Raw genomic sequence first — 11,365 nt, 5'->3', positions numbered from 1 at the left:
TATAGGTTGTGTGGCAGTGAGGAGTGGTGCTGCGGGTGGCTCGGGCGAGCTCTTTGTCTCTGAAGATGGCGTCGCCTCGATCAGGATGTGGAGTTTTGTGCTCGTCGTGCTTGCCCTGGAGACCTCGTCTAGTGACGCAGAGGAGTTGCCGAGCGAAAGCTCCGCGCTTTGTCACTGACGAAGGCGACGCTCGCATGCGCCGTTATCTTCTTGAAGACGTGGCCGTGGTGCTCCTCTCCATCTCCGGGTAACGAGTGAAAACCTATGTCTGTTTGGGACTCGGTATCGGCGACGCTTAGTGTGGTTCTCCTTCTTGGGGGCATTATCATGGAACTTAGGTGATATAGGGCTTCGTGTGGTGTTGTTCTCAGTTCTCACAATTGCCAATTTCAAAACTGTTGAAATATATTGCTCAAATTTTTCCATGAGTTTGGTTGGATGAATTGGCTAGAGCATGAATTCAATATGTATCAGCGTCGGGAGGTCATGAGTCCACGACATGGCCAATGCAGTATTGAATTAAAATAGTTGCAGCTTACCATCAGTTCAAACTTTTGGATGAACTGATTGGAGCATGAATTCAGTAAAATTCCTAAAATTTTCAAAACTTAATGAAGTCGTGACGGCATGGGGAGGCAGTAGGACACACAGAAGCAGCTTGCGAGTGGAGAGCTGCATCCTTCTGTCGGTGAGCCAAGCCAGTCAGCGAGGATCCAAGGACAGCTGGCCTAGTATATACGCAAAGAAAGAAAGAATTCTCCGCAAAAAAGAAGACACTAAAGAATAAGAGCAAGTACATTTTTTTAAAGGAGGATAACCCTGGCCTCTGCATCAAGCGATGCACACAGTCATTCATTATTAATTATTCAAGAGCAAGTACATAGTGAAAGGTAATTCATGATTGAAATTGAACTTTTAATTATTCATGTTGCTGTCGTGTGATGTCTTTAATATCCGATGTGAGAAAGCCGCTGTTCAACCAACTATTTGTGTGCTACCATTGGTTTTCTGGAACAGGAGCCCCTTAGGAGCCCGGCCTGCTTGCATATGCGCTCTGCACAGACTTGGCAGTGGGCTTTGGGTAGGTCCTCAGCATTTGTTAAGACTATGTGTGGCGACTCAAATGATACGATTGGCCGTAAGCCTTTGACCACTCGTCCTGTTTATTGGACGATGAAGGCTGGTGTACCGTGAATGTAGTACATTTCTACATCACAGTCAAATAGTCGCAGTTCGCAAATAAAACGTCACTGATAAGAGGTACAGTACATCACAGTCGTCCAAGGAAGTCCTTTAAAAAATGCACATGGAAAGATCTGTCCTATTTCTTAGGCAAAAGTACATCACAGAGGAGCTCTTTGAACTTGCGGTGAGACGAACCGCCGGGCTTGGCCGCCAAGATTGCCTTCTCCCGCCATTCCTCTGCCCTCTTCCTCATCTTCTTTCCACTCTCACCCTGCATGAGTTCCGTGATAAGGCCTGTAACAGCGTCGCGCTGGACGTTGTTGTCGATCTCCATGCCGACGCCCCACTCGTTGCATTGGTACCGACAATTGGTAAGCTGGTCCGAGAAGAAGGGCCAACTGATGACTGGCACGCCGCCGCACATGCTATCCAGTGTCGAGTTCCAGCCACTGTGTGTCAAGAACACGCCTACAGCCGGGTGGTTCAGCACCTCCTGCTGTGGGCACCAGGGCGCCATGAACCCGCGGCCTGCCGTCTCTTCCATGAACTCAGGAGGAAGCACCGCCGCGTCGCCCCTGACAAGATCGCGACGGATGATCCACATGAACTGTCTGCCGCTGTTCGCCAGCCCCCACGCGAACTCCAGGAGCTGCTCCTTGGTCATGACTGTGATGCTTCCAAAGTTTACGTAGACGACGGAGGCGGGCTCCTTGCCGTGGAGCCACTGCAGGCACTCCTCCTGCTCCTTCCACAGGCTGAGGCTACCGATGGTACCTGTCGAGCGCGGGGCTAGCAGAGTGAGCGGGCCGATCGTGTAGACCTTGGGTCTGCCAAGGAGCGTTTCCATGGCCTCCACCGCCTCACCCTCGAGGTCGTCAAAGCTGTTGACGATTACAGCGGAAGCCCCGACCGCACTCTCGGTTACTTTGATGGCATACTCCACCATGTAGTCATCTGGGTTCATGATGAAGCTAGGGAAGTCCCTGAGTCTCATGTTCGTCAGCCCGGGTATATCCTCCACCGGGGTGTCAAGGTATCCATCTGTCAGCTGTTTCACATCTGCGTCGTACGCGGACACATGAGAATGGGGAGGAGAATACAGCTGTTGTTATTAGTTGCACAATGTATGTAGTGTGCACATCGTTTTGAATTTCAGTTTCAAAAAAATTCAGCCCTAGGCAAAATCAGTGAATTTTGGTTATTTCGGCCTACTATTACGCACGCCAAAGTTTTCATATGCATTTCATTGAAATCAAACCAAATATTTAAATAAGTATTTGAGTCTGTGTGTACTACGTATGGTGATGTCTGAAATACTTTGACCGAAACAGTATCTACCAAAATGACAATTTTTCTTGATGAATTTCACAGGCAGTGATAAGCAAGAAATTGTACAGTGTTCAAACTTCAAAAGACATGTGTACCTTGAAGTGGGACGATGCCACGGTCAATGAGGAGACGGAAATAACGGAATCCGAGATAGCTAATGGTGCTGGCCGTCCAAAGCTGGACATAGGGGACGTCTAGCTCTTTGGCGGCATCCATGGCGAAACACATGGTGAGGTCCGAGACGATGCAAGTCACGACTGGGTGGTCCCCTGTGGAGGCCGCACCATTGAGCTCGGTGAGAAGGCGGCGGAAGGGGCCGAGGCAAGTCTCCAGGGTGGACTTGCAAAGCGACGGGATGTCCTGCGTGACATCATCATCCACGTCGCCCGACGGCTGCGGCATGCCATCGGGGATGGTGGCGAAGCGAAAGCCCGGGGAGCCAGACAGCGCAGCGGCGCCCCTTGTGCGAACGAGACGGGCGTGGTTGTACTCGGAGTTGATGAAGGTGACGTGGAAGCCGTGGGCGTGGAGCAGGTTGGCCACGCTAAGCATCGGGGTGATGTGCCCTTGCGCCGGGAACGGCAGGCACACGGCGTGCGGCTTCTCCTCCCCTGCTCCTTCCATTGGTTTTCTGCAGGTTTGGTTCCTCCTCCGAAATGGCGACTCTTGTGTGCTTGGTTTGGTTGGTTGTGAATCAAGTTGATCTGGATATGGATACAGATATGATTTGGCTTTACTCAAGCACAGAGCACTAGCAAATTTATTGTCCTGATCGATAGGAATAACGAATGTGACATCAAAAGCTCAGGTATTGAGACGTATTGGCTGCTTGTACTTGGTGGACAATTTTCGTTGTTCATTATACGGCGCCGGGATTTTTAAGGGTCCAGCCTATGTATCTGATGTCGATAGCCTAGCATCATGCCAAAAATTTAGCATGCGCCCTCCGACTCTGCCATATTTTTGTGTTCACCAACTCTGAAACTTTGACAAATCCAAATGAGGCAGGACTTTCAACACTCTGGTGCCCCTACGCCCTTTATGAACAGGAAATTCAAGAAAAATGAAAAAAAAATCTGAAACTTTGGGGCATTAAACATGCTCAAACATTTGATGATCCTGCAAAGTTTCAGCTCGAAATAACATTCGAGGAGCCCTAACCTGAAAAAACAAAATTACTGTTCAAAGTTTGTGTACATTTTTGAGCCGTGAATTTGTTCTTTTAGGGAGGGCTCCACGAATGTTATTTGTGGCTGAAACTTTACAAGAACATTAAATCTTTGATCACTGAAAGTTTCAGATTTTTTTTATGAATATACTGGCCATGAGGGTGTAGAGGAACCCGGGAGCTGTTAGACCTTTCTCAATCCAAATTGTAGGAAGTGGCACCTTACTTCCTGCAAAAAAGTAGTAACTTACTTAGCTTTAATTTTCCTTTTTAGAAACTACTTATCAACCTTAAAAAAATAAAGCACTTACCAATAAATTATAGTGTTAAAAAGTGCAACTTTCCAAAAATGTGAGGAATGTCTAATTATATTTCATAAGTTATACATGACTGGAGCTTAAAATGATAAAAGAAGCTTCGAACTGATATCTAAGAATTTTTCATGAAATCTAATTATCGATACACAATGGCAGAGCGTTCCAAAAGTTCAACGAAGCTCTGATCATGCTCCTCCCCAAGTGAGCTGATGCCTCTACTACACTCCTTGATTACCACCCGTTCAAGCTCTTCACCAAGGTTCTCTCTCTGGCTCACGCCGCCGCTCAAAAAAATTATTTTGACGAACCAGAGCGCCTTCATCACCGGCTGGTGCGTCCATCACAATTTTCTTTCATCCAACAGAGTGCGAGACAATTGCACGACCTTAAAACCCCTCACCAAGGTTCCGCATTTGCATCCATTTTCCAGCCAATTTCTGTTGAATCTACTTTTCGGATCATGGTATAGATCAACGGCTTTAGACGGATGCGCATGTGTGTGCCCCTACAGATTTTTGATATGATTTGGCTTGGCTTGAGCAAACACTAGTAATTTGTTGTCAGGGACCCGGTACAGCCTAGGCAGTAAGAAATTAATTAGGGCAGGCAAACATCCAACACAATTGTGACATTGACATACTCCAAGCAGCCTGCGCTTGGCTGCATGTAATTATTTGACAATTTTCATTGTTGTGGTGCAATTCTACACATAGCAGTCAAGCCAGGAATTTTAATGGTATAACGCACCTGACCTCGATTGCCAAGCATCTCCAGTGTGGCAGTGTTGGCTGGGTACCAAGACATGTAGAGTTGAGTGGAAATTGACGGGGACCCAATCACTAGAAGGGCGCCGCGAGGAATCTTGGCAACGGAACGAATGGATGCGAGTTTTCCTAATTTTTCCTCTAGTCGGGCCCCCCATGATTTTGGTGGTTTTGTACAATGGCCCATGCTGTACATCCTAATCGACGTACCTGAGTGTAGCGTACATCTGCTTTCTTGTGCACTACTATCCTAGCCAGAATTAATGCCACTAGTTTCTAAAATGTCTAAGTAGCATGGCCTCTATTGAGCGAAAAAGCGGGCTCATTCCCTAGATCAACGTCACCCACTGCCACTTGGTGTGTCTAGTTTTGACCCTATAACCGAGGCCTAGTAATGCTAGAGTGTTTTCGGTTTACATGGCCTAAGATCATCTCTAGCAGACCCCGCATCCCGTCGACCCGTAAAACGCGTTTGCAGTTCACAGAAAAACAGTTTTGCGGATCGATTATAGCTGCAACCGAACAGAACCCGTATAATCAACCCGCAAAAAAAAATCTTTGAATATACCGAACATGCCCACGGCTAGCCCTTTTTTTTTCTTGGCTGTCTTCTTCCTCACACCAAATTGAAATCAACCGTAGGCCAGGGTGGCCGCCGGCGGACAGGAGGACGAGGAAGATGCGGGGCGGAGGCCAGGGCAACCGGGGCAGCGCAGGACGGCCGGACTCCTCCGTTCACCGTCGCTGTAGATCAAACAAAACAGGCAAATACGAAGCCGCCGTCGCCGTAGCTAGCTGAAGCTAGCTAGCTCAATCGATTTTGAGCGGATGCTAGCTAGCTTAGCTAGCTCAATGGATTCTGAACGGACGGAGCTAGCTAGCTAGAACTAGCTCGATCGATTCGAGCTAGTATGGGGATGGGTGGCGCAACGGCCCGGGCGGGCGCGCGGGCGGCCGCCGGTCGGAGGGCCGAGACGGGTGGCCTGCGGCCGGCTGTCGGTGGGCCGGGACGGCAGCCGGCGGCTGGGGACGGGGATGGGCGAGGCGACGTCTGAGGCTGCACGGCCGGCGGACGGCGGACGGTGAACGCGGATGTTTTCGTGGCAGTTGGCTCCCGCCAGCTGCTTTCTCTCGATACGGGGCACCACACAAACGGACGCAAAAACTGTATTTTTGCAAATCGGGAGAAGTTTTTTACTGTGCCCCTCAAAGAAATTTACGGGTCCAACGTGTTTACAGTATCTGATCGGACAACATTTTTCACGCGGACCCGCATTTTGGCAGTTATTTTGCGGGTCGGGGCATTATACCGGGTCTACGAGAGATGCTCTCAAAGCATGGTGTTTGCGTGACTTCATCTCCTTACCCCTATTGCTACTCTGTATTGCACAAGGTAAAGCTACCTTTTATTTTAGTACTCTCTATGGTGAGGTTGAGCTTGAGAGGAAAGCCAACTTGCCAACTTTTGTAGCATTATTGCTACGATCCATGAATCCATGTGCGCCTAGCTAGCTGCACGATGCAGAACTAATTAAGAATGTGAAAGAGGTGTGCTTATGTGCCCATGTATTGCTGACCTCTTGAATGACTGCATCTGAATCCATGTGTAAAGTGTACATCATTTTGAATTTCAGTTTCAAAAATATTTCAGCCCTAGCCAAAATCAGTGAATTTTGGTTATTTCGGCCTACTATTAAGCACCCAAGTTTCCACTTGCATTTAATTGAAATAGAAAATATATTTAAATAGGTATTTGAGTCTGTGTACTACGGTGATGGCTGAAATACTTTGACCGAAACTACACCCGGCCCACAGCCCCGCACGCGAACCCTAGCACTCTCCCTGACCCTCTCCCTTGCAGCTGTCTCCCCAACCCACTCCAGATCCAGATCCGCCACCCACCTCCCTCTCCCCTCGCCGCCTCCCCTCCCCTCGCCGCCGCACCGCCCAACGTTGCTTGTGAGATCCCCTTTGGTCGCGACGACGGGGATGGACGCGGCGGCGACCACTGCCGACCTGCTCTCCGCGCTGGCGCCCTCCTGGAGCGCGGCGGTGGTGCTGGCCTCCTACCTCGCGTACCTCGCCGCCGCCGCCGCCCTCCTCCCCGGCAAGCTCGTCGCCGTCCTCCCCGACTCCTCCCGTCTCCACTACCGTTGCAATGGTGCCCCTCATCTCTCTCTCTCTCGCTCTCTCTCTCTCTCTCTGAGCCGCAAAGCGTTTCTCTTCTTCCGCCGTCTTTCAGTCTGCTCAGCCGACTCTAACCGGCGCGCACGCGCGTGTGCAGGTCTGCTCCCACTGCCGCTGCTCCTGGGGCTCTCCGCGCTTGGCGTCTACATGGGCTGGATGACTCCCACGGTGAGATCCACGGTGGGGTTTCTTGCCTCCGCCCTCCCGCCCCACCACCGGCCCGTCCGCCATGTCGAAGCAAGGTTTGTCTGCTTGCTCCCCACCGATCAACGCGATATCGATCCCGTCGTCGTTTGTCACCGACCGATTTGGTCCTCCGGGGTCCTGAAGTCTCTTCCGGTTTCGGGGCTGGTTTGCAGGAGGGAAGGCCAAGCCGCTCAAGCAGGCCAAGGTCGCCGAGAAGGACTACCACGAGGTATGTTGTCATTCTCCCTTTGCTTGCGCTCCCGATTCATCACCCGGATCAGCGATCTGCCCCTGTAATTCTAGGTTTGGGGATTTTTGGGTTGCTCTGGTGTAGATCGGTCTGTGCTTGGTTGGTAGTTGCACATGATTCGTTAGGGGGATATGAATTTGGCGGGTTGCTATGCTTATGCGCCTGTTCTGCTTCACTGGAATCTTGTCAAAATTAAGGGTTTGTGAATGTTGTCTTGGGTGACTGCAAGCGATTCGCTTATACTTGATCGGAAGGGGAGTTTGTCGAATTGGTACGAATTATGCTGATTATGCTGGATGAGAGTGTCACCTTGATGCTAAATCTGTGATGTTCTAAATTTTGGAAAAAAGCTCGAAGCTGGTGAGCTAAATGAGTACCTCGTGACTCGGCTCGAATCGACTCGAACTCGAAGAATAAGGAGTCGAGCCGAGCTTTAGTTTAAGATCGTTAATAGACCAAGTTAAACGAGCCAATCTCACGAGTACTCGTGTAACTCTTGTTACAAGAGATCAGCTAAGCACCATGCATCCTAGGCACACAACACAAGGCCCAGCTGCGCTACAAATATGAAAAAAATGATTACTTGTGAATGTAAAATGTACATATTAAACATGTACAATGTTCATTTTTATCTTAATCTAAGGTTTTATGTTCATATCCTTAACAAGCTTAACAAGCTAAACGAGCCAGCTCGCGAGTTATACGAGTCGAGCCAATATTGAATTTGAACTCGTTATAGTAACAAGTCAAGTCGAGCTAGCTCGTTAATGAAATGAGCTTTAGCGAGTCGAGCCGAGCTGGCTCGACTCGGCTCGAATTCCAGCCCTAGTCCCAGCATACTTCAGGGATAGCCAAGCCAGGCGTACAAATGAAGTACGATGTTTGTCCTTGATCAGTGAAATGAGCCAAACGGCGCAGGCCTGCAGGGGACCACACATCAGGCCGCGTGCTGACAGTCGTATGCAGCAATGCGCCCAGCCGGATGCCGAGGTTTCGAAACAAAATCAAGTGGTACAAGATAGTCACCTACCACACTTGTGTCTCCTAATCCTAGTTGCACATTAGCGATCACACAAGCTGAAGAGGGTAAAACAATCCTTTGCATTGCTCTGAAGATTTTTCTCTATCTTCTGAAACATAAGAGCTGGTTCCTTGAAAAATGAACTCTTGCGCTAACATACACACATATATAGCTCCACGGCCGGGCTCGCGGAATGCATGTGCCGGACCTAACTATTCTTTATATCACTGATAGATTCTCAGTCATACTGTACCACACGAACGTATCTTGCGGATACAGATTCAAAGCTCGATGAGTCCTTTATAATATAGAGTTCTAGACACGCCGAACATTGCCAATCAAACAAGAACATCGAAATTAGTAGCAAAGATGAGTCGCTCGTGCAAAATAGGATTTTGAAGAACCCTAGTTGCATACAATGGAGTGTTGTCTACATCACGCATGGGTCGGACCAAGCATTGGCTGCCGCTAATTTCCACAAAACGTTTGCAATGCATGTAATTATGGTAACGGTTTCTTAGTTTGAAGAGTGTGCGAGCCTCAATCGCATTTTTGGCCATGTGCATGTTTGGGTTGGAGGCGGCGGCAATAAATTGTTGGTGCCGCGACGGCAGCGACAGATTGTCGGATATAGAGCCGGACAGCAGTGTTTCCGATACTGTGTGTTGATCAGGCGGGCCATAACGCATGGAGGGCTAGTTGTCTTGTGCACGGACAGGTAAACGCCACAGATCGTGGGTTGCAGTGGCGGAGCCACCGCCCAGCGACCCTGGGCACTTGCCCGGGCTCGCTGGGTCTTGACAGCAGCGATCGCTAGACTAAAAGGGGTAAAACTGTTGGCTAACTTGCTGTTTACCGGGCAAAAATATTGGGCCTTCGTTTTACAGAGACTCACAGCTCAACTACGCAGCTGCAGCCCAGGGCGAAAAAAAAAAGAAACAACGCGAGGACGAGGGAATCGATCGCTCCAACTCCTTCCTGTCTCTTCGGTTCGCGAGCGCATCGACTTGGCAAAAAAGGGGCTGGCAGTGGCGGCTGGCCTCGACGCTGAGCCATAGACGGCTAGACGCATGGCCGGCGGGGAGCGGACTCGAGGCTCCCAGGCAGTCTACTGATCCGGTCGTCCAATCGGCCCCTCCTTCCTCTCTTCCGGCTTCGGCTACAGCTTCGGTAAGAAATCTCTGTCGAAATTAGGGCTAGGATTCCTCATCTCTGCATGTTTGAACTCTGAATAATTGATCGTGGCAAGGCGTTGATCATTTGATGCGAGGTACTATTCGAGGTACATACACACTGACCCCACTAATTATATATATGCAGCGTATGCTACAAGAATTCAAGGTCGGGGTCGGGGGTTAGGGCTTAAATTTGGGAGAAAATCATTGGGGTGATCATGAATTCATGATTAGAGAAAAAACGTAAGAACTTGTTTTTTTTTTGAGATTCAACTTGTAGTTGTAGTTGACGCAAGTGTAGTTGATACAAAATTGATGCACGTAGTTCTGTACTACGCAAAATATAGATGCAAGTAGTTATGTACTATGCAAAATTGTAGCTCATTTTCTTACTTGTGCTGTGTAGCAACTAACTTCATTTTCTTATTTGATATTTCCATTGGTATACAAACGTATTGAGTTGGGATTGATATTTCCGGTGCCCACGACATCTGTTGAGAGAGCTTTTTAAGCAATGAAGATTATCAAGAATAAAGTGCGTATCGCGGTCAATAATGAATGGCTCAATGACATGATGATATGTTACATCGAGCGGGAGTTATTCAAGTCAGTTGATGATAAGGATGTTATTCGAACATTTATTGCAATGATGACTCAAAAAGGGCATTTGCCTTGTGATTTTGTTTAGTTCATCGTCGGTATATATGTTCCATCTGACCATCTCTATTACTGCAAGTTTTCTATTTTAACATATCCACATCTCACAACTTGATTTCTTTCAATTACAAATCCATTATTTATCTTGTAGTGTCTTCTAGGACTTTGGCAACATGGCAAGTTTGCCTCTATGAAAGACTGGTTATATGTCTTTCTTTTGGCAGAAATGAACAACGAGAGATGCTTTTGACCGTGGTGGAAGAAATTTCGCAATGACATTCAGTGACATCTGGTATGGGTAGATTTACTTTTGTTGGTAACATGGGAGTTTGCCTCTATACAAGTCTAGTTATATATCTTGTGTTGTCAAGTCTCAACTTTAAAATTAGATTTTGTGTGATTATTATGTATTTGTTTTCACTTGATTATGAATTGAATTATCATTCATAAGTTTGGTGCTATATTATATGTTGTGTATTCGAATACCCGAATTTTGATTTCTAGATTATACACTTATGCTCAACTTGCCCAGGCTCCACAAAAGTCCTGGCTCCGCCACTGTTGGGTTGCAAGTAGGGATGCAAGCGGGCTTCCCGCATAAGCCCGCAACAGCATGAGATTAGTTCAAATTAAGCTAAATCTGGCCAGAGGAATTACAACTAACTTGATTTTTTTTACTTGGAAGCGGGGCGGATCGGGCGCCTCTTTGCATCCCTAGTTGAAAGACACAAAAATAAATCCAATAATAAATGTGTTGAAGGCGTTGCCGGACCCAGCTATCATTTCCGGGGTGGATATCGGCGTGGTGGGAGAGGTAGACACCCACCTCCACCGCGGCATATCCCTCCGCCGCCACTGCCCGTTGTAGACATGGCTACGGGGGAGGAGCTTGAGCACACATCAGACTTGGTGACAGATTCATCCACGTTGCCAGCGGCTGCGATTGACGTGGTTACAACTCTGGCAGCGGTGACAGTACCAGCGGCATCTGGAGCTTCAAATTTCAGAGATGGTACGTCTGACAAAGGGTCAGAGAAAGCGGAGGGAGAGAAACTCTCGAAGTGGGCAATTAAGAAAAAGAAGTTGCCTTGCTTTAGATGTGGTGAACCGGGTCATTTTATGGCAG

The 11,365-nt window shown here is 48.3% G+C and overlaps 2 protein-coding genes across 9 annotated transcripts; one reads left to right on the top strand and one right to left on the bottom strand.

Annotated features, from left to right (window-relative positions):
* Positions 1-1,232: 1,232 nt before the first annotated feature.
* On the bottom strand, positions 1,233-3,207 carry LOC123134736 (7-deoxyloganetin glucosyltransferase). Its single transcript, XM_044553918.1, has 2 exons — positions 2,610-3,207; positions 1,233-2,244 (listed from the first exon to the last, which is right to left on the bottom strand). The coding sequence occupies exons 1-2, from the start codon at positions 3,136-3,138 to the stop codon at positions 1,322-1,324; spliced, it is 1,452 nt and encodes a 483-aa protein (XP_044409853.1). The 5' UTR covers positions 3,139-3,207; the 3' UTR covers positions 1,233-1,321.
* Positions 3,208-6,563: 3,356 nt separating this feature from the next.
* LOC123138565 (uncharacterized) lies at positions 6,564-10,500 on the top strand. Of its 8 annotated transcripts, none has more exons than XR_006469253.1 (6): positions 6,564-6,924; positions 7,048-7,192; positions 7,310-7,365; positions 9,318-9,577; positions 9,728-10,188; positions 10,464-10,500. XR_006469253.1 is itself a non-coding variant. In XM_044558538.1 (5 exons), exons 1-5 carry the CDS (start codon positions 6,753-6,755, stop codon positions 10,487-10,489), a joined length of 726 nt encoding a protein of 241 aa, XP_044414473.1. In that variant the 5' UTR covers positions 6,564-6,752; the 3' UTR covers positions 10,490-10,500. The 8 variants fall into 8 exon arrangements, 4 of the variants coding, with proteins under 4 accessions (XP_044414473.1, XP_044414475.1, XP_044414471.1 ...); XR_006469251.1 differs by having other exon boundaries at positions 9,728-10,276; positions 10,391-10,500; XR_006469252.1 differs by having other exon boundaries at positions 9,728-10,280.
* Positions 10,501-11,365: the final 865 nt, after the last annotated feature.

This window comes from Triticum aestivum, chromosome 6B, assembly GCF_018294505.1.
Source record: "Triticum aestivum cultivar Chinese Spring chromosome 6B, IWGSC CS RefSeq v2.1, whole genome shotgun sequence".
NCBI lineage: Eukaryota > Viridiplantae > Streptophyta > Magnoliopsida > Poales > Poaceae > Triticum > Triticum aestivum.
This window is presented reverse-complemented; position numbering and strand designations above follow the sequence as displayed.